At 37.2% G+C, this 24007-nt stretch overlaps 1 protein-coding gene across 2 annotated transcripts in view; it reads right to left on the minus strand.

Moving 5' to 3' along the window:
• The window catches only part of WDR35 (WD repeat domain 35), a 41947-nt gene extending 21412 nt beyond the window's left edge, over window positions 1-20535 (minus strand). The window contains exons 1-12 of one of the 2 annotated variants that reach the window (XM_040059690.2): window positions 20451-20535; window positions 19737-19854; window positions 18854-18925; window positions 17432-17524; window positions 16228-16356; window positions 15882-16015; window positions 14083-14248; window positions 13841-13986; window positions 11582-11707; window positions 8926-9111; window positions 8347-8379; window positions 6232-6292 (exon numbers count right to left, since the gene is read on the minus strand). In XM_040059690.2, the coding sequence (XP_039915624.1) occupies window positions 6232-6292; window positions 8347-8379; window positions 8926-9111; window positions 11582-11707; window positions 13841-13986; window positions 14083-14248; window positions 15882-16015; window positions 16228-16356; window positions 17432-17524; window positions 18854-18925; window positions 19737-19854; window positions 20451-20474 (1288 nt within the window). In that variant the 5' untranslated portion in view covers window positions 20475-20535. The remainder of the gene's footprint in view (window positions 1-6231; window positions 6293-8346; window positions 8380-8925; window positions 9112-11581; window positions 11708-13840; window positions 13987-14082; window positions 14249-15881; window positions 16016-16227; window positions 16357-17431; window positions 17525-18853; window positions 18926-19736; window positions 19855-20450) is intronic. The other variant, XM_040059691.2, reaches the window with a different exon arrangement.
• Between the last annotated feature and the right edge of the window lie 3472 nt (window positions 20536-24007).

Consider the following 24007-nt stretch of genomic DNA (forward strand, 5'->3'; position numbering starts at 1 on the left):
TCCTGGACTGGCTGATCCTTGTCAGTCCCTTCCAACTGAAAGTATTCCATTCCACCTTCTCACCTCAGAGCCTTCCACACTGGCCTATGCTCTGCTCCTAAAAGATTTTCCTTCTTGACTGCATAATAGCATAAAGTCAACATGAGGGAAGGATGTCCCAGCCACTCCAAGTTTGGGTTGTTGCTGGGCAGAGAACGAAAGAATGGAATTTGTCATTTCCTAGGAAAGACAATATGCTCATTTCAATCCCTTCAGGCTGAGGAAAATCTAGAATCCCTTTCTAGGCAGCTGGTTTAGCTACTTAAGTTTCCTTTAGTATAGGGAAATACTATCTTATACAGCAGCATTGATTTACCAGCAGGTGCTGCTCCACCTGAGCATCAGTGCCCTGCACAGACCCTATGCTCTGACTGTTAAGCAGACAGAAATGCAAGCACCTAAAGTCTGAAGGAGGCAAGAGATTTGGACATTCCTCTGCTCAGCATTTTCACTGCACAGCAGCTTTCCATGCTCAACATGTAAACTTCTTAGACTGTTGAGTTCTTCCTGCTGATTTTGCAGATGCCCAATTTCAGTATTAATGTCTTAATATTTAATTTTCAGACATTGACAATATATGGGGAAAACATTTAAACAGGTGCTTTACTTTTCAGGTGCTGACCAAATACTGAAAAGGACTCAAACAAACCATCTCCATCAAAACAACTCCAACATGTGAAACAACTGCCCTTTAAATTCTTTCTGGCCCTCCCTTCTCTTCTCACCTCATTTTTCTTCACTATTCTTTCGTAAAGCCTCCTCCCTGAAGCAAAGAAACTTTCTTTCCTATATACCCAGAAATCTCAAATAACCTTCTACAATGTCTGCATTTCATCCACACACACTCCATCTCACATCAAAGCTGTTAGAAAACACCTGCTTCAGGGTCTAGTCTTCTTGTAAAAATATAGGCAGAAATCAAACAATGCATGACTACATTACTTCACCACATGAAAAGGCTGAGGCACTTTCTAGTCTATGAGATAGGATACACAAACAAGAAAGACAAGTAATCCCACCTAAATCTGATGGAAAGGAAGCAATCTGACAGACACAATACCAAACTGCTATTTTCATACAAGTCTGTTACAGGCTGTTCCTGCGAAACTGGAAGGAACTTAGTCTAATCAATAAATCTACCTAATTTTAGAGCTTGATTCAAATATCTGTACAAGTGTTGGCTCACAAATGGAAGAAAGTGTCAGGCAACAGCAGGGACAACTGAACATGTTGGGACATATGGGACAACTCATGAACAACTACAGTTTACGGAACATAAATTTCAAAATCCATTACAATTTACATTAAAAGGATCAACTAAGTAACAGCAATTCAAGTGCTTTTCAGATGTAGTTCAGTCATCCCTGTTAAGGCATCCAGGAGGGAGGCAAGACCAGTGGGCATGACTCCAGCTCTGCCTTTAATCCACCTGTATGTTGGTCAGGCTGTTGTATTAATTTCACTGGGTGCTAACACACACTTGAAAGATAACTCAACACTTCACTATGTCGGCGCTCCTAAGCACATGTAAGAAGATGATATAATCCAGCCTGAGTGACCTTTTCTTAGCAGATACCATCTGTTGTGTTTCCATTAAAAAGATATTACATAACAAGATATTTAACCTTCTGTAGTTTATATTTAGTTTTTCATCAAAGGACTTTGACAGAAAGCCTATGAGCCTCTAAAACGAGTACAGAAGACACTGTGTTGGTTAATTTTTGTACCAGAGTAGGATGGAATGCAATAATGTTAGACAATGAAGAAAAAAGTAATTTATGGGCTAGCAAACACAAGCTATTGTGAAGGGCTTCAAACACAAGGCACAGGAAGCAGGGGAAGCAAAATGCCTTTGGACAAAATAAAAAGCAGTATGAGGAACAGCTGAAAGTGTAACCACCCATCAATGTCTAAAGAAAGCTGAAGTGATGGCCCTTCATCAGATAATGACTGATTAATCCTTTGTTGCCACCATTAACACAGACAAGCATTAGAAAGCTAATGACATAATTAAAAATTCAACAGAATAAAGGAAATAAGCACTTCTTTTTTTTTGAACCTTACTTGAGCTACTGGCTTAGAGCCCAACAACATAAGATTTACATCTCCTGAGGGCGAATCAAACATTGCATAACGTCACAATTACTTTGTCATTAGGAGATTAATAACACTTTGTTGAAACAGTATTACAAAATATTATAAATTGACAATTCAGACAAATTGTGTCTTAACACACATTCTCAAATGCATTATTTAAATGCTCTGTCAGCTACTTAGCATGCCTACATGAGCAGTCTTTTTTCTTTACTACCCATCTCCAACCAGGACAAAGTCCAAGAGGCTTTGCCCAAGAGGCCTGCAAGGTACCCAAATCTCAAGGAGGGGCAAACCCTTTATGTTCGGTAGAGCTCCAGGTGATTCTTGTTCCAACAAGGGGCAGTCTGCTAGAAACCACAGACAGTGCCTGTTCAATTTGCAGTAATTACAGCCAATCAAAAAATATAGTTTAGACTCATGGTAGTGAAGAGCACACACTCAAGAAAAGGCAGGAGCACACACATACCAAGTGGTGTGTTGAGGATGTTCTACAACATAAGAAGTCATTTTTCACCAGCATTTATGGAAATTAAATAATGTAACAACCCAAGCGTATTTAAGCTACTCTGAAAGATGGTACTTAGAAGTCTGAAACAAGTACAAGAGTTCAAAACAAAAACTAACTTTTTATGGACAGAACTTTATTCAACAATTTATTAGTTTACTTAAAGAAAATAACCTGAAAATTTGTATTAGTAGAAAGAAGAGGGGAAAAAAGAATTTTACAAATAGATAATAGCATTTTTCATAAATAATATCATTTTTCATAAGTCAGTAATACCCATCCAATTATCTTGAGTATGAGATAAGTTAGTTTTACTTTTTAACTGCTTATTTCTTAAACTATTGGTTTAATGCTGATTTTCCTCATTTATAAACAGAACAAAAGGACAATGATTTTGTTAGAAATCATGTATCAACTGGAATCTTAGAAGAACGTTCAGAAAGATCTTCTGCCCTTAAGGTTTTACAAGGTCTTCTCTCTCTATTGACTTCTGCAAGGCCAGACAGCTGCTTAAGTTCAGCATGCTGTCAAACTGGAACAATTACAGTTCCTACTGCCAAGAAGCTCCAACTGCGATAAACAGCATGATATATTGTACAATAGGACCTTGACTGTGTTCAGTTGTCAACCTCTCACACCAATTGACCTTATGCTGTAAATATTTCTAGTTGTTCTATAAAGTTGCATTTTCAAATGTTACAAAAAGAGTAAAGTAACTATGATGAAATCAGCACAATGTGTACCAAAAGAGTTGCATTCATAGGCATTTACTTTTTACTTGTACCATCAATCCCTTCTGCAACTTGGGAGAGCAAATTTTAAAGTTTTACAGGATGCATATATTAAAAAAAAAAAAGGGCTGAATCTTTGGCTGTGTTTACCATACAGCAATGAAAGACTAGCTTGTAATGTTTTAACTACTGAGGCTACAGAAATTTTTCAGGACTCAAAAATGTAAATATTCCTAACCTCAGGTATTTGTCCATCTATGAGGCTGAAAGCTATAATGCCCAGCATTTTCACAAGTGAACTCCCTTTGGGAAGACCATTGCAAATCTATACACAAAACTGGTCCTCCAGTACTGGAGAGAATAGCAGCAGACTGCAGAAAGCTTCATTATGCTAAAGGAAGAAATTGTTTCATCTCTTCAGCACAATTCAAGTACAGTTGGAATAACAACAGCATTTTTCAATTAAATAGCCCTTCTTTTTAAGTGTTCCCAGTAACTGCAAAAGATTCTTTTCTTGTGTACAGGCAGCTGTAGGAGATGGGTCATACTGGCAAAATCATAAAGAAACCTTGTTTATAATGTAAATAAAATTCTCACAGATTCAGAAAGTTCACATAAACAGAACACTACAAAAACGCAAAGCAAAGAGTTTAAATGCAGAGTTAGAGGTGTACAGGCAAAGCTAATTTTAACAGTGAGTGGGATTCATCTCACCTAATTTTAGACATCTCTGACAGAGATGAGCTGGCTGCCCTGGGCTTCTTCATACCAAATGGAGAGCAAAACGACCCCCTTCATGAATGATTCACTCAACTAATTTTAGATGTCAGCTGCAGAAATGAGAAGAACTACTCCTTCTAAGTCCCTGAACCCTCCTCCCACCACCCCAATCCCACCTGCCAAGTAAGTCCAGGAAACCAGTGGGCATGTAGAGTGTAGACATCTGATCAGCAGAGACGGGACAGGGACAGAACAGGCACAACTCACACCGCTATCACCCATTGCATCATCTAACTTCATGGGATTCTGTTTTGGGGTTAGTTTTTTTTGGTTTGGGTTGTTGTTTTTTGGCAGGGGGGCATTGTTTGGTTGTTTTGTTGATGTTTTTTCTTCCAGTCTTGGTAAAATTTTCGGTATTGAACCTCCTGGACATGTTATTCCTTAAGATTCTGATATGGCCCTCCTATTGCAAAAGGTGGCAGGAGGGCATCAAAGGGACAGAAAGAGAAATTGCAAGACCAAAACTACCACAATATTTCATAAACTTTCCACAGGACAAAGTACTCAAACTCATTCATCAGAGCATACTCTTCATTTTAATTACAATCTACAATATAAGGCATGAATTTCAAAATATATGTATGCCTCACAGCTGATTTCCTCCTGGTGTCACTGAAAAACTGAACATTAGAAAATCATACTAAGAACTTAGTTAATATATAATAAAGAATAAAACCATTTAGAAGCACTGGTAGAGGAAAATAATCATTTATGAATCTCAATTATTTCTAGTCTTTGGTTGATTTTTTCCCACCTATAATATTCTGTGAATTGTTGTTACTTCCTTGTTCAATAGTTCTTCACCTTACTTTCCTCATCATTTCTATCTCACCAAAACTTTGCTACACACTTTACCCATCAATTTTATCAAAGAGAATGGCTGTTTGTTGTTTAATATTAACATGAAGTATGAGCACTATGGCTTAACACTAACTTCTCTACTGAGACTAATTTAGCCAGAAAAGTTTCTTTTTGCAGAGAAACTGAAACAATGGCTCTAGAAGGCAATTTACATCAAAAAATATTCATCAGGTTTCTTGTCATAATAGAGTCTTCCCTCTCATTCAAAAGCAAATAAATATTTTTATAAATTTAAATAAGCTATTTAGCCTTTCAACAAAACATAGTTAATTAAAGACTCAAGGTTCGAAAAGAAAACTGCAAACGGGGTTCACAGTGTCTACTCTGAATCCAAATTCAGATCTACTTTGGTAACAAACCAAAAATAAAGCAAAAACCAGAAAAAATAAAAGTGGATTCATTTGTCAAAAAACTGATTAATTTGTCAGTCTGCCTAGAATTCCCTCATCCGTTTAAAGGGAAAATAATCAATGATTGTTATTCTCAAGCAAAAAAAATCACAGAAAGCAGTGGCTTGCAATTACTTGGCAATGTTCTGTACCACACCTGTAGCAAACAAGCGGTAGGGAAAGCCTGGAATTCAGCACTAGTTAGGATTTTGGGGTGAGCAGACAAATGAATGATGCCCATTGCAGACACCTTGCAATCCTGTAGACTCTGCAATCCTCTCGGATTCACTGCTCCAGTGGATACAGGAGGCTGCACGAGCTGGCAGGGGTGTTTTCATGCTTGTGTTATAATACACTGATTTTTTTTAAAATTAATTTATAAGCTGAAACTACTTAGTTAAAACAATTCTAAGGAAGATAAGGAAAAGATATTATCAACACTGAAACACAAGAAATTGATGCTTAAGTTACTTGGGAAGCAGCAAAAAGTGATTTTTAAATTAAAGTCCAAATCAAATTTATTAACTTCCTCTGATACAACTGGACTCTTTTCAAAGTACATTTTCTTAAAAAGAAGTTGAATTACTACTGTTGTGAATGAAAACCTGAATTGCCAAAAGACATCAATTAAAAAAAAAAAAAGAAAGAAAAGCAGCAATTTTTAAAAATTCTATTATCCACAGTTTGCATTAACTGGAAAAATCAGTTTAAGTTTAGCCAATTTGACAAGGAATGTTACTGGTTTGATAAGCCATTATTTTTATTAACAGATAACTAATGGGTCAATTCCAAGGCAAATTACAGAATAAGACTATTGCAAGTTGCTTACCAATATCAACGTATTTTGGGTCCAAAGGCGTGCCAATAGAATTGCAGAGAACCAGCACATACTGTATGGAAATGAAAACAAGTGTCATTACTACCACACTTTCTGTAGATCAGTAAGCTGTTCATGGTTTTCTGTGAAGGTGCATCTCATACATTCTAACGTTCATCAGCAACAGAAAACACAGAGACCACGACTGCAGCAAATATAAAGCAGCATAAGCATGAAAGTAATGAGCTATTTGCCAGTTAGTACTATAAATTAAGAACAAGCACAAAACAGGCAAGTAACCAGCTGTTTTATGCATGGGAGCAAATCTACTAGACAAAATCCAACAAGTAGGATGTACCACCAGCATGTCCACAGACAGCACATGAACAAGACAGGCAGCATCTCCCCTGCTGCTGTGGGAGGCACTGTGAGTATTTTCAGGCATGATACACCACTGACTCAGGGACTTTACTCTCACCAGCCGCTCATGCAAAAGATAATCTAATCACCTCCCAGCAGTTAGGATCTTTGTTCTAGCCTTTGCAGATCTCTATCTCCTTGAACCTCCAAGAGGGTAACAGTGTGAGGAGAATTGTCAGTAAGGCTCTCCCTCTGCCCTGCAGTATCACAGGTACTACAGAAGTGATGAGGGGTTTTTTTTAAGATTCACCCTTCTTGTAATCTCAGTCAGGAAGTCTTTAATAGCACAGCTACCTCAGCGACTGTGCTATTAAACTCAGTAAGATGAAAATACGTAACAATTCACTAGACACCAATGCTTCGTTGTTGTAGTTTATGTATTTATTTCTCCAGCTCTAAATCAAAGATTAAATATCTTAATGATTATTGAATAGGGAAATACCTTGAATGAGAAGAGTGGAAATTAAGGAGCAACTTTTACCGTCAAGTCTTTAAACTTAAAATAAAATAAATAAAATATACAGGGCTACCAAAATATGAATTACCCAAGAGCTGTTACCCTGACTCTCCAGGAAATGAAAGATAATTAGTTTTTCATGGCTCTTTCACCTCCTGAACAATCCATGTAATTGTGATAGCAGACTACAGTAACTGTACAGCTACCCTTTTAAACTGATAGACTGACATCTTATTCATCACATGAGAGCAGCTCAATTTAGCTTTTCATCTACCATATGTACTTCATTCTTTCAATGAAAAGGAGCCAAACATGGATTTCTTTTCTTTTTTTTTTTTTTCTGGTTTGGCCACCAGTAAGTACAAAATAGTATTTTTATTTCTTTGTTCATGAGTTAAATTTTCTGCCAGCATTCTCAAATTTCTATTTTCAAAAAAAAAAAAAAAAAGAAGTTGTGCTTCTGCCTTTGTAGGAACACACACATAGCTTTTTTAGCTCTCTGTTTTTTATTTCCATCATGTTTGCATTAATTCTTCTCTGGTAAATTATCCCCACATTCAGTCTACAATAAATTTCTTTTATGCTCTTTCTAGTCATTTCTAAGACTCCAAGTCAGCAGATCAGAGCCTGCTAAGGAGTAATGGAGTAACAGTATCCAAGACAGGCTGCATGACCCACACAGGGTGGTGCCAGGGCGGGGAGTCTCCATTGTCTGATTTATCCAGCCTTGTTATGGATATCAACATAAAGTTCTTCTTAACTTACTGACACATCTACTTGCAATATCTTTGAACAGATCCTGCCAAAATTAAGTCTTTTTTTCTCCCATTATATATTGCTGTAAATTCTGCCCTTTTGAAATCACAATTCTAATGACCAAAATATCTTGTAAACCAAATCAGTTTTTTCAGACAACTCTAATGAACTGCTACCCATCAGCCTATGCACTTCATTTCCTAAAACTTGGCATCTCACAGTGTTAATAATTACACTGGAGTCATTTCAAAACAAAAGAAAGGTCCTTACTATCTGTAATTTTCAGATGCTAAAATTAAATCTCTCATTTATGCTCAATAGTCACATTAAGTCTCTCTACTGTTTGTTTCCTCCTTTAAAATTCAGAAAAAAAATACTTTATTTCATTCAGCTTCACCAAATGTTTATGGCCTATGTTTTCAGTCCATATGACGGTATGCCATTTATAGCACAATGAAGCAAAGCAGCACTAAAGCATGTTTGGGGTTTTTTACCATGGCACCAAATGACTCTGTCTCATGCTCCTCCTTTGTAAGCAATATATAAGTGATACAGAAAATAATTCTGAAGTGATTACAAAAGAAAAATCATGTAATAGTATCACACTAACCAAACACTGATTGACCAAAGGATACATTTATCAATTGTGATTATATATAAAATAAATGAATAAACAAAGCAGTTTGCAGTAAAATATAATTTATATCACCTGAAAAATTGCCCCTTTTTGTCCATCTCTGACTGATGAAATATTCATTAGCATTCTGATGCTTTTACCTTGTCTCTGGAGAACTGTTCCAAATACTTCTAAAGAAACATTAATCTGGAAGGCTGCAGTTTTTATTAGATAACTGATGGCTACAAGGTGTTGATCTGTAGATGCAGTTAATCAGCTACTTTATTGTTTGTTGGGATTCTGGTTTTAAACACTGAGCCCATTCATGCCATCCTGTCAAATAACAACTGATACAACTCTAAGGCAGATTCAGACTTTTACATTTCATCTTATTCTGGCTGTAATGAACTGACATGTGGAACAGAGCATTTCAAGTGAAAAATAAGAAAGATTTTACCTGAGGCTGATTTTCATCTGCTTTCGTTGCTAAAACACAGAAGTCCCCATAAGTTGTTATGGAAATGAGGCTCTTGACATATTTCACATATTTCTCATTGTTTTTTGTGTCCCAAAAGACTACACAGCACTCTGGGCGATCCGCTCGGGTATAGGCATAAACAACAGTATTGGAACAGTAACCCCACTGCCAAGAAAGACAATGTTGATAAAACCAATCAGAAATGACAAGAATTCAATAATGAATTGTTCCAGCCATGAAAGAAAGAGTTTATTTCCTTTACACAATTAGTATTCGATATTTCTTACCTGTAAAGTGACAAACTGATTTATTATGAGAACACAGCTCACATAACATGTTGGAATAACATAAAACTGGCAAAAGAAGGTTTTCTATCACAGCATAACTTCGGAACTGAAGGATCAACCTCAAAATGTGACAAGATCTCATTTTACCTTGTTTCTTCCATGTTCAGTAGTTATATAGGTATACTTATATAGTTCAGCAGGTATTCAGCCACTTTGATGATGGTTTTTGCCATCAAAATGTTTGGTTTGTGTCTACTGATTTGGAAACCCAAAGTTCATTTCCCAAAGGAAATATAATAAATACCTAAAACAGTGCAACTCTCAAAGCAGACAAAAATAAGCAATTATATAGGAGCACTGCAGTAACTCACACCACCCTTCCATATTAGTACCATGAGAAAACCCCTGCCTCCCAGAAGAATGTAATAATTCCTGTAACAAGTAGGAGAAAGGCAAAAATGCAAAAGAAAGGAAACATACAAGAATGCATTTTATTGCATTTGACTGATTTAAAGCACAGAATTTAATAATTAAAATAATTTCTAATCCAGCAGAATCAGAAAATATCTCAGAAAGGAGGTGAAGCTGTCAAATAAATGAGACATAAAGCAAAACACTTAAATATGATGATGCAATTGTAGAAAAACTAATAGAATTCTCTGCATCAGCATCTACTAGAGAGAGAGAAGAGAAAGGTTATTACTGTTGGCAAAAGTGGTTCCCACACTCCTCAGGAAATGAAACCAAGATGATAAACTACAGCGTCAAAAGAAGAACTTCTAGAATAGACCTGTAGACTCTAAATTAGTGTTACAACTCCATGCAAACTACGAAAGGTTTAAAAAAAGATCAGCTCAATTCATAGTTTTTACTGTCATGTAAATTTTAAATCCCCTTTCTCTTATTATGGTTTATTGAAAAGTGAAGGAAAATAGATTATTCAGTAGGTCAGTAATGTGATATTAACTCTTCATCTCCAGGTCATTAACCCCATACCAGCCTAAGGAAATCACAGCTTTGAATCACTCCCATTTAATGACTGTCATCTTCTAGAAGACGTAGTTCCTAGAAGGGAGTTACCTATATTATCAAAATGCAACAGAAGTATTCATTGAAGGAAAAGATGTATCATTCACCATAAAAATATTTAACATTGCAATTGAGTACACTACCAACATATTAAGATTTTATTTGCTGCAGAAATAAATTAACTTGAACATCTCTTTCCTTTTCAACTATGCAAAATGGAAAAAAAAATGAGCTTACTCATGTAGTTTCAAAAACTAAAGCTTCAAAGTATTTGTAATTTGCAAACTGTGCCAGATCTTGAAATACACCTGGTCTCCCAGATACTGAGGAGTTTAAGAAAAAGCAACAGGCCTGTGTTCCAGCTGTTGCACATTGCCAGAATAAATATTAAGTAGCATTTCCTGCAAGACTAATTTCCAGCTCAGATTTCCAAAGTCTTTTCCACAAGACTTACAACAAACTATTTGAAATTGTTTCCTAGCAGATTTGTGTTTACAACTCCCTGGCCAATGGTTTTTCACAACCAAGTGGAAGAATACATTTCAATATAGCTGCAAGATGTTCCTCACATTCTACTCTCTCTCTCTCTTTAATTACAGTGGTTACACACTGATAATTAAAGAACACATCCTGTGCTGTGAAAAAAAAAGTAAATAATACTCTGTACTGGACAGTAATTGCTATTATTTGTTAAACTGTTAATTTCAGTGAAATAGTTCTAACTCCTTAAAAAAAAAAAAGAAAAAACTCAGGTGGTAGACAAGATAGAACATTATTTAGAATTAGATGAATACACACTTGAAAGAAATATATTGGGAACTGAAATGTAAGCAGGAAGTACAGCTATCAGGTTGCTTTCATTCCTACTGTTCAGGTGTCTACTCAACTTTCCTGGCTCAAATGAATAATTCGCTACTAAAAAACATGACAGTAAAGTAAGGCTCAAATAATCCCCATCGTATGACTCAGCCCAACCTCGTTAACCAAACAGCAGTGAAAACACAGGAGCCTTCCTAATGGCATCCTCAGCTCCTACCAAATTTAGATTTGTGCACAGTTCTGCTTCCTTATCGTGCAAATGAAACTCCAAATATATTGTAAAGGCAATGGCTAAGTCACTGCATCACCAAGATAGACCCTCATATCCCACTAAAACTTCAAGTCAGTGATGTTGATCAAGGTGCAATTGTAAATTAAGCACTTATTTCATATATATACACATATTGTATGTATATTAGAGCAAGTTACTTTTTCAACCTGATCAGAAAGAGAATAAGAAGAAACTTATTAATACAATTAAGTATCACATTACTACATACCTTGTAATGTGGACGAATGTTTGCAAAATATATGTAATGATCAACAGCCAGTGCAATTTTCAGTCCACCTCCCTCCCAGGACAAGGAAGATATCTGCTTGCCAGGAACTTTCAGTGTACGTAAGTGCTTGGTTAGAACAAGGAAAAGAAAAATTCAAATTTATCACAGGAAAACCACTCTAAAATACATAAATGACAGTTTTGATAGTTGATGAAAAAAACCCTATAGATGTTCTTTACACTACCCTATAACAATTCTCAAATTGCAATACATATGCAAAGAAAGAGAGATATTTAAGGTGTACACCATAATGTGTTCCTTCACCTCATGCTTTGTTTGCTTTTTTTGTTTGTGTTTTATTTCTCTAGAGAGAAAGAAACAACAGGTCAGTGATAGTTCAAGATTAAAGAAATAAATAGTAGATGGAGAGTGACAGTATAAACATTATTTCCTTTGGCTGGTAATTTGAATCACCTTTATGATTTCAGTGGCAATTAAAACCCAGCAGTAATACTGATCCTGACAAGCCTCAGAAGTTTCCCTGACACTGGAAGTGTGTTAGTCAGTTCATGTACAACACCCTTAACTACAGCTGATAGCTTAAAAAAATAAAAACATATCCCTACTCTATGTCAAGAGCATTCAATTAATTAGCTGCAGAGGTACACAATTATCAGTGAGGACATTTTCTTCTTCTCTAACCCCTTGCCAAAAGAATCCAAGAAAGGCAGCTGGTACACTTTCCATCTTTTTTCAAATGTCTTTATTTTCCTGAAGAATTTTAAATTGAATGAAGGAAACAATTGAGAAAAAAAAAATAAGGTTTTCAAAAGCTATAACCTTAGTCCCACAGAACACTTATTTGTGGGTACCCTTTTAGTTGCAAATAATATAGATGTATGTAATAAAAGACAAACTTATCTACTATTTACTGTACATTTTTGAACAATCTTAGGCTTTAAAAAATGCATTTTACTGAGTAGAATTCTGATACTCATAGTCAGATTTAACTTTCCTTTTGATGGCATAACTTTGTGCCTAAGGAAACTGCTACCAGTGAATTTACACCATTCAGTATCTATTTCATGCCTTTGATCAGATGCAAATACCGAGTCAAAATACTGCTCACACATTATTCACGGAAAATACCATCTTCCAAAAAGTTAAGTCCACATCTGGGTATCAGAACTAGTACAAAACAATTCTAAGTCACGAAGAATTTACTTTTAAACACTAAATACAAAATCTGGAACACCGGTTCCAGTTAATCCAAGGACATCAGCAACCATAGATGCAACATTATTGCCAATACCTTTGGTTCTGTTAAATACTTTCAACTAAGGCAACTCCTACAAATGATGTTGGATCTTAACCCCTTTCACAGCACAGCCCAGAGCTGGCCAGCCCTTCCTCTGTACAAGGGACAAACTTCATCACAATCTGACACATAACACCAACTTACTTATTTTCAGGTATATTAACTTAAGAGGGAAAGGGATATTATCCGGCAAGGCAAAAATAGCACAACAAAAATATATTGACCAGTTGTCTCTCAAATATCAAACATTTAATCTACTATAAAAAGACAGGGTGGACAAAAAACATTTACAAAACAATAGTCCAAACAGCCAAATAAAGAAGTTCAGAAAAAAATTCTCTTTTCTGAGGTTTCTGAGCCATTGCTTTTACTGATACAGGATGCCTTTTTGTCAGTTTTACTGATTCCACAAAAAAGAGCAAATACCAAGTATTTAATACCAATACTCATTCACTTCTGTATTTTCAGCTTCTAATCTAGAGATGCTCAGGTCTCTTACACAGCCAGTGTAGAAAGACAAGTACCTCTGGATTTGATACACAGATTTTGACATCTTGACTGCTGCCTAAGCCCCAGACTGCTTATCCTCTATAGTCTCATCTCAGGGATCTGGTGTGCAGAGTTAGACACCACACTTATCCTATCATTAGTGTTTTGAGAGGCACCTGGATTTTTGTCCTGGTCACTATGCCACTGCTCTAAAAGGGAATGTGGTCCTGTTTCCAGATCCATGTGGATATCCCAGATGGATACCTCAGAGCAGTAAACACTACTCCTTGGCATCCAAATCCCACCCGTAATGACCCTGTAGCAAAACATAATAAATTTTACAAAAAAACCCCAAACAAACAAACAAAAAACAAAAAAAAAAAAAACAAAACAAAAAAAACACACAAAAAAACCCCACACAAACATTTACACTATATATCAAATATTTTTACCTCACCAAAGGGAGTGTAGAACTGCACAACATTGAGATCTTTATCTTGAGAAGCTGCTTTGAGGGAGCCTGCCACCGCCAGGACGCTTCCGTTGGGGTTCCACTGAATACACACTACATTGATACCAGTGTCAAGCAAAACAGGATCTAGTTTTTAAGGAATAAACATTAAGAATATCAACACAAATAGATATTTTGGGCCAAGAGAAGCTCAGTAACTTGCATCCCACAATTTGTACCTACTGTAGTCATTTTCATCTCTCATTATCTGGCATCTCCCATTGTCATAACAGACAGCAAGGCAAGGGCAGTTGGGTTCAATGTAGCCTTGGGTACCATGGTACCAGTGTATCCCAGCAATGCTGAAGGCTCCAGTTAAGTTCACCAGACAGCTCATCTTCATTTTCACCTGCACAAGAATGGTTAATTAAAGTCATATACAACATGTTATTTAAAGAATAATTTATATCTCTACTGACACTTGCAAAAGACAAGACGTCTAAGCAAAATTGTTTTCCTGTTCCAGGAAAAATTTTCAAGTTCTCAGAATTTTATGGGTTTAAAAAAGTCCCTTTTATATCAAAGTCAGATTATACATATGAGAACATATACTTTTTTAACTACAAAGAAGTGCTCTAATGTCAGCATTTTCATCCTTTGAAGGTAACTTAAAAACAAAGAAAACAAACAACATTAAAAAGGCCACCACCCACACATGTGCATAGAGACAAGAAAAACCCCCGGAATGCTGCAAAAAAAATTTTTTATTTCAAACCATTCCTGTGCACAATATTTAAAAAAAACAACAATAAAAAAACAAACAAACAACAACAACAATAACTAACAATAACAAAACAAAAAACTTCTGTTTGCTTTCTCTTAACTAAAGTTTGCTGAATGACATATAAAAATAACCGGAAAAAAATAGTGTCCAAATGAGAACACAAATTAAGACAACTTTTGCAATAATTAGCCCAGAATACACAAGTAAGGGTTTGTCTGAAAGATAAGAGTGTTCCTGGATCAATTCAAAGAGGAATGCCAGGAAAGTTAAGGGAGAGAGAGGAAGAGGGAGAAAAAGAGCACAGCCATACATATTGTTGATATGGTGGGGGAAATGACAGCAAATTACTTAAAGAATTTCAGTAATTTGTACCAGTTGGAAATACCATGACTCACACAGTGGGAAGAAAGATAGCTATAGTGGGAGGATACAGAAAAGAAAATGAGAAGGGTAGCAGATACTTTCTTAGAAAGGTAATGGAAAGAAGAAGAAAATTCGCCATATTAAACATTTTAAAGTTAAGAACACGGTCTCAAATACACTGGTTTTAAAGTCAGTGTTTTACTTAGCACTTTGTTGTAGTCATATTCCAATACTTTATGTAAGTTGATAAAAATAAATAAATCTAGGTTACAGGAATTCAACAATATACTATAGCTATTTCCTTTTATTTTTCCGCTCACTACCAGGTTTTCTCTAAAGACTAATAGGAGCAGTAGGAAAATAAACTACTTTTTCTAAAAGCATTCTAATACTTTAAGAAGCAGAAGCTGTAAGAAGTCAGTATCCTTTAAGCCAGCATTAGTTCCTCCAAATAATGAAAGGAGGAAAAAAAACAACAGCTGAAAAATATTAAATGTGACCTGTCATCACAAACATCTTTGAAAGTAAACATTTTCAGATGTCCTAAAGAGTTTCACTTAATTTCACCAGTCTGACCATACCTACTTTTACATTTTCAGTAACTATTGCAAGGCTGAAAGGCATTAGTTGATGCAATAATTATTTAGCTACCAAAAAAGAAATAATATTAATAAAAAGCTGCAGAGCTCTTGAATAAAAGCTCTGTGCAGAAGGTTGTACAGTTCTCAGTACTGAAGTCCACCGATTAAACAAACATGAAATAAATAATAAATTATTTCCTCTACAAATAATAAGAGGAAGTGAGCTTTTATGTCTGTTGAAGTCAATTATATATAATTATTATTATATCCTGATATTATAATTATAATCCTTAATTATACCACAGTGAACTTACAATAAAGTTTCCCTGATTGTCATAAATGTGAATCTCTCCATTTGCCATTCCAAAGAGTAAAATTTTGCTATCAGAGGACCAGGCCACGTGGCACAGGTGGGTACCTTTCAAGTCTTTTCCCCAAATGCGATTGCCTGGAACAAAACATTGACTGCACTTAATAAATATATCACAAAATTAAAAACAGGATGCAAGTTACTAGTGTAAAAACTAAAACAGCTTAAGTCAAAGCAATTATTAGTAAGTAACAATTAATTGTATTTTCCTAGAGAAACAGAGTCACTGTGTATATAATACCACAAATTTGTGTAATAGCACAACAATTAGTAGGGCTTAAAAATCTTACCATCCACTGATCCAACAATCACAGCTCCATCTTCATATACAATACAAATCTTCTGTCCATCAGCATTCCAGCTCATACTTCGAACCACTGATTTATTTCTGTTGTTAATCATCTCTTCATACCAAGAACCTATTGGAAGTGGAAGAAAAACTGAGTTACATTTGCCATTTGATAAACCTCTAGAGGACTCTAGGTACATGGTCATCACTGGACTGCCCTTTCAGTAAAAGTCAAGCAAGACTACAGCACAGTGTCCCCAGAAGACACAGACACCGTTACTGTGAAATCCAGGAGCTACTCATTTCCAAAGCCAACGGTGACAAATGAGGACTTGGAAAGGGGAGCCAAAGTCCAAGAGGGGGCCTACAGAAAGAGCTCTGTGCTTAAGTAATTTTAGAACTGACAGTACAACAGGAAACAAACAGAGAGAAAAACTGGCTTTGGTAGGAATAGGTAATAAGTAATTCACTGATTATTCTCCAAAACCGAAAGACTATTTATGTGTCAGTAGCCACCATATATCAGCCAGAAAGACTTTTATTCTTTACTCCTGAAATGAGAAGATTTTATTTGTTTCCATTTTTCATTAAGCTAAAATTCCCAAGAGAATAGGAAAACCCTTTACTTTCTTTTTCTTTCCCACGTGTTGCAAAGTGTTAACCTTAACTGTGAGGTTTGCTGGCTTTCAAATGAATTCCAGTGAACCAGTCTACATGTGGGTGAAAGGATCAAGAGCAGTAAGAGGTAATTAGAGTCATACACTGGTTAGTCACAATGCTTCACTACCTTAAACATTTCTAGAGATTGTTTTTATGAGAGTCTTTAATTGATGCTTTATGCAGTGTTGATAAGTTCTTCTAGTCTACTAACATGCTTGTGCTCACTGCACAATATATTTTTCATATTGTATTCCAAGCAACAAAGGTAAAAGATTCAGAACAGTTTATCAAGCACATGTACTGATAAGTACTGATACCATCTTCTACAGTAGCTCTGAGGATAAATGCTTTGTCACATGTGACTACACTACAAAAAATACAGACAAGTATTACAATAAAACTTGAAAATTATTTTTAAACTATTTGATCTATACAATCTGCAAAATAAAAACTTAGAAAAAGAACTGTAAAAGATGCAGGTGAGGAAGAAAATATTTCTCATGACACAGACTATAATCCCATCTCAAGCTTATCCTGCAGAATACCTCTGTACAGCATCCACACAATGATGAGGCCATTTTGATCGCTGGTAGTCAATTTTTGATACTGTTCATTCCATGTCACAACCTGCACAAAACCTAGAAAGTGATAAAAAGTTTTTTATTGGCATTATTTAAGTAGTTAATAAAAAATACAACATCGAACTTAATCAACCTGGAGCTTTTCAGAAATCTGCATTGCTGACTTTGATTTAGTTGTACGCTTCTTTCTCTGTCACTTATTTCCTCTTTCAAAATTTTGATCAAGAGCTCCTTTTGCTCCTGTATTCACTCACTGGAGTAACATCCTCTCTAAATTCTGCTCAGTGTTGATCCCACATCCAAAACCCAAATCATGGTTTTGGAGTTTCTGACGACCTCTGGGACGCTGACAAAACTTTACCGTTTCAGGGAGTTTGGTGGTTTTGTTCCTTTTAGTCATCTGATCCTCCCTATGGCTGCACTTTTAAAACATAATCTCCCTGACAATTACCCAAAAGAGCACTCTACACACAAACCCTTCATACCCTCAAGCTTCATATGGAATTCCACTCATAAATATTTGAAACATCTTTCAACTTTTATCAGTTCCATACTGTTGATCAACTCGTATCACACTTTTTCCTGCCCTCATTGCTGGGTGCCCATTTTCTCTGTATCCTTTCCATTTTTAGTGTTTCAGTCATGAACTTTACCAACAGATGCAATCAAAGATATTCTGAATGCCAGGGATTTTTAAAGTAATAGTAATCTATTTCAGAATTGAAGACATTCATTCGAAGTATCCACTAAATCAATTCCTCACAATTAATTTGTTCCAATCCTATTTAATTAAGCCCTTAAAATGACCTGACGTTTGGCAGATTTCTATTGCAAGTCCTCATAAAGAAGTCCACTTCTTCAAATAATGCAAGGATTTTAGCATCTTCTTCATATCCCACTGTCCGTGGGTGATGACCATTCAACATTTCTCATGTGAGAATTTAAGTCCTCTCCAATTTTGCTGCATTCAACTTTTACTTTCACACATTATCACTCACCAGCTTGCTTTCTAGCCTCTCTAAACTTTGTCTGTACACTGCAGTCTATGCATATACACATTTTGTAATTTGTCAATAAAGGGAAAAATGAGAATAATTTTAACACAGAAATCAGGTTTACTGAACCAATTTTCATTTCTTCAGAAGAAAATGGAAAGCTAACACGTAAGCAAATCTCACTGACATTATTAAAAAGAAAACCCAAACAGCCTAATCCAATATACCATGATAAAAACATACAGCCAAGATGTTACATACCATGCTGAATAGTCACAACTTTTATTTCAGATTTACAATAAAAAGTTATACCAAAATTACTCTATCACCTTCACAAAATCTTGTATTTCTATTCTAACTAAAAGTAGACCAAATTCCCAAATACACTTACCACTATGACCTTCAAGAGTCTGAGTCACAGAAATGTTGTTAGAAGCTGCTAGTCCCTTTATTTTTGCTTCATCTAAAAAACAACAAAATTCACTATGAAAATAAACCTAACAAAGCATAAATGTTACCACATTTCTATGAGTACTGAAGCTCTAATCAATATTTACAAAGATAAACTGAACCACTTAAAAGGAAGTACAGAGTAACTGCAGGATGGAATTTCCACCCCTCAGTTCCATGTGTTTGCTATTCACATTTGTCATCCAAATTGCTATGTGCCTTAAGGTCTAGCAGGTTTTCAGGACAAAAAGGCAACAAAATAAACAAAGAAACAAACAAAAACCCAAACCCCACAACAACAGCTATGGTTATCACATTTTGTTACACTCTGAAAAAAAAAAGAAGTTTAAAAATTTTTGAAAATGTGTTTTTCTTCTCCTGGAACATATTTATTTAAAAGAAAGTACATGGCTTTCTCATTAAATAATTAAGACAATAGAAAACATTCAAGCAAAATCAAGAAATAATAAAGTAAGTTCCAAAATAAAGAGGAAGCCTACATAAAAATAATGAATTATATGCCCTGGAAAAAAAAAGGAAGCAGCACTGAGGAAAACTTCAGTAGATATAATGGGTAGACAAATTACTTGTGTGCCAAATAAGACCAGAGAAAAACTGTATTCACAAGACAGTGAAAATTTTGATGCTAGAAGAAATGCGTAACTAGCTATGTACAGATTTAAAACATATGCAATATTGTCAAGTAACTCTGGGAAGAAGTTATGCTTTCTTAAATGTGGAGGGATTTGTTCTTAAAATTAAAAAAAAAAGGAAACAAAAACCAACCAAACAAAAAACCCCCACACCCCACCCTGCTCATTTACCTGTTTGTGTTTCTAATTTTAGAACTTTCAGTAATCCATCCTCTCCACCACAGGCTATGAAACCTTGGTTCTTATTCCAGGAAATACATTTTAATCGAATATTACTCGGAATTGCAATCTGAAAAAGAATTTGTTTGTATCTCTACACAGTTGCAATAATCATGTTTTATTTTACAAATAAATTCTATTTTAACACCTCAGAGACACCTACAATAGCACAAGAGATAAGTTTATTTCTATTAACAGATCCGTACATGCAAAAAAAGAGAGAAGACAGAACTGTAAGCACTAGTGAAACTGTGACACCCTCAAGCAATTGAACTCATGCAGTAAATAATAATAACAGGACACCTTCAAAGGTGTGCTGAGAAACAAAAACAAGCGACAGGGGTCACACAGTGCACAGGGCTTCGGTCTGCAGCGGGAAATCCGCGTCCAAAGCCTATCGGGACAAAAACTGCGGAGCTGCTGGAGAAACGGGAGACCAAAGAAGCCCAAGCCAGGCCGAGGGAACCGGCGGGACGGAGCAGGGCAGCGCTCCGGGAGAGCCGCACCATTTCCAGCCGCCTCGCAGCGGCCGCAGGCGACGGGAGGGACCCGAGGGTGCCCTCAGCCCCCGCGGGTCCGCTCTCCCGATCCCCGGAGCTCCCCAGAGCAGCTCCTCCTGGCCGAGATCAGCCTGCCCTCCGCCGCCCCGCCCGGCCCCAGCTGCACCTTCTTGCACAGGTAGATGAACATCCCGGCGGAGCGCGGGGAGCCGCCCGGGCCGGCCCTCACGGCAGCGCGGCCAACCCGGCCCCGCGTCGCCCCGGCAACCGCCGGCGGAAATGGCGCCGCTTCCGGGGGAGCGGCCGGCGCCATGGGCGGCCGTGCCCGCCCCGGGGAGCGGCCGTGCCCGCCCCGGGGAGCGGCCGTGCCCGCCCCGGGGAGCGGCCGTGCCCGCCCCGGGGAGCGGCCGTGCCCGCCCCGGGGAGCGGCCGTGCCCGCCCCGGGGAGCGGCCGTGCCCGCCCCGGCGCCGGGCCGCGGGCCGCGGGGCTGAGCCGTGAGCGAAACTGCCGGCCCGGCAGGCTGGGGCTCCGTGCCCGGGAGTGGGAGTGCTCAGGTTGGTTAGAAAGCGCTGCCAGTTCGGTAATAAAGGTCACTCTGCTGTTACACGAAGAAAAATCCCAAAGTTTCTGAACCCCAGGTTGTCTGCGCAGTGTTTGTAGTGTAATTTACATCAACATAGATTCATAGAATGGTTTGGGTTCGAAGGGACTTTAAAGACCGTCTAGATGCCATCGCCCTGCCAAGGGCAGGGACACCGTCCCCTTGACCAGGCTGCTCAAAGCCCCGTTCAGCCTGGCCTTGAACACTTCCAGGGATGGGGCAGGCGCAGCTTCTCTGTGCCAGAGCCGCACCACCACCACAGTAACGAATTTCTTCCTAATATATATAACCTAAAGCTGCCCTCTTGCAGTTTAAAGGCATTCCTAATCATAAAGGAAGGAGACTTGATCCATGAAACAGAGAGCAACTATCAAGCTCTCAGTGATGTTGAGGTATTAGAACGATATATTACTTGTCAGTAATACTGTCATGTTAAAATTTACAGCTGGGCAAGTTTTGATGATCTCAGACCTAGAGGGAAGTTAATAAGACTTGGGAAGAAGGATTTCACACTGATAATGGACACAAAGAATGCAGAATTTATGGGCCACAAGGCTCACATTTGGCAGAACTCCCAAGATAAGAAAGAAATGAATAAAATCCGCTGAGCAACTGTGTGGAAATCAGCTCTGACTGGATAAAGGATAATTCCGGCAGGGGCAGATTGCGACCACCAAACCTAAGAAACCCACCAAACCGAAAGAAAAGAAAGATTAAGCACATGGACTAATTAGAATTAGAAGCAAGAGAAACATTAACCAACAGAAGTAAAATTATTAATTAGAAAGCTGTGTAACTTGTAGCACTATGTATCTTCATCACCCATTGGCCTTTTGGTCAGAGACTCTGCAAGTATCTCCCCATCCAGGAGCAGGTAAGAGACTCAAAGATGCAACATACAAAAAGAGACTGTATAAAATAAGAAGAGGGATTGATATAGTATTGTGGAATTGGTATTGTGTAGTAGAATTTTTGAAAACTCATACCTACTTTACAGTTACAAGTGGAGTATATGAAGTCATGGTTAAAAAAAACATTCTTTTTTGGGTAGTAATGTGGAATGGGACAATCAGTTAAACTTTCTCCTTGATCTCCATTACGATGTTTTTTGTATCATTGGAACAAGTTTGGCGGAGAACTTCTTACAAAGCGGAAGTTAAAGTAATACTGTACTCCGTGATGGCCAAAATATAAATTGAATGGTGATGAAAAGTGGCCAGAAATTGGAGCATTGAATTATAATAATGTGCTACAACTTTTGTTTTGCAGAAGATTGGATAAGAGATGAAATCCTGTGTGTGTATTTATTTTTCTCATTGAGAAATGGTCATAAAACAAGAAAGAAATGCAGGTTATTGGTGTCTGATTCAAAAGTGTTAATGATGATGGAAGAGAAAAAGAAATTATCTTGTTGCTGTTCTGCTTGTAGTATATAGAAAAGGTGTCTGAAAGTGGATAGTGAGGAAGAGAGTGTACAATTGTTGGTTTCTCTGAGAAAGAATCAAGATAGTGATAATTTGGACCAGGAAAGTACTGATGGTCAGACTGAAGGAAGTGATGCATTTAGTCCAATTGCAGGTATAATTTGGGCACACCAAAACCCTGTATATGTACAAGTTCCTTTTTGGAACCAACCGCTGGTTTGATACTTTGGAAGGAGTCTGCCAGGTTGTAGTGAGAAATCCAGAAAATTTTGAAATTCTGCATGGTACACCACATAATGTGAATCTCACAGGAAAAACTGACCAGATGATGTGGTAGGAGAAAAAACTTTAACAGATTATCTCTTGTCTTTTAATAAAACCCTGAGATTATTTCACAGGTACAAAACAAGTCACCAGTATATTCTTTCAAGTGTGTAGATTAAATCTACCTGAAAACCTGGGAAGATACTCCAGTAGCTGAGAGGTGGAAAGGACCTTGTCAAATACTGCTAACCACACACAGAGCCATGGAATTGAAAGGACTGGACTCATGAATTCATTGCACTCAGGCCAAAGGTATTCCTCCAACTTTGTGGTGGTCTTAACAGATGAAGCTGAAACTGACTCGGGACTCATGAACTGCACATGGACAAAAATGGAATCTGTACTGCAATTTTATTGTATTCAGGGAGATATTTTACTGCATTTTTGTGTTTTACTAAGTTTAAAAAGTTTTTATAGGCAATGTGCTTGATTTTTGGAACACCACTGAGCACCCAGGCCTGGGTAACAAACAATCAAGTCTCTTTTGATTGTGTAATTATTGGCTTGTAGCACACTGCATAATAAATCCAATTTTTCTGAACAACAATATGTCCTATTTTAAAGAAATAATTTCTATCATCTTGGAATTTTACGTGGTACTTACAAAGTGAGGCAGGTAATTGTTCAGAGGAATTGAATGTAAATATTATAATTTGTAATACAAAATGAAGTTATGAATACTAGTGTATGAATCAAAGCCTGCTCAACTGACAGCTTGCAAGATACATCTGGCCTCCAGGACAGTTTTCCACTCTCTTATAAAATTTTACATCTCATCTGACAACTCGCCTTAGTGTAAAGAGGACTGATGTCATCCCCTCCCAATTGCCAAGAAGTTGTAAAGTCTTGCATCAGATTTACAACTTGTTTATTCTCACCAATTACAGAGGCCAAGGCATAGTTCTGGCCCTATAAATGCCTGTATAATACCCATGCCTAAGCAGAGGACATGAAAGTAAGCAAAGTAAAGTGCTAAACATAAAACATCATGACTTGGAGAAATAAATAAAAAAAAATGCATGCACAGCACTTTGTGGAAGCAAGTGTAGCATAGCCAGGACATCCCACGCTAACTTTAATTGTACTACAGCAAATTAATATCAGTACAGGGACACACAACAAAATACCAAGCCTAGCCAAATCCAGCATTCTTGGAGGGTTTATAGTCTCATTTTTAGCCCTTGCAGCTGAAGCTGTGTCCCATGTTCACTCATGCTATTTAGTATTTTATTCCAGCTTAACATTAGTGTGTAGGCATACCTGAAGTCACACTCCCATGTGCAGTGAAGTGAACATAACTGAACGTGCTTGAATGTGGTATGTGCAGGGTGTGAAACAAGTACAGATGTTGTTTAATACCTCCTTGGCAAACT

The sequence above is a fragment of the Hirundo rustica genome, chromosome 3, assembly GCF_015227805.2.
Source record: "Hirundo rustica isolate bHirRus1 chromosome 3, bHirRus1.pri.v3, whole genome shotgun sequence".
Taxonomy (NCBI): Eukaryota; Metazoa; Chordata; class Aves; order Passeriformes; family Hirundinidae; genus Hirundo; species Hirundo rustica.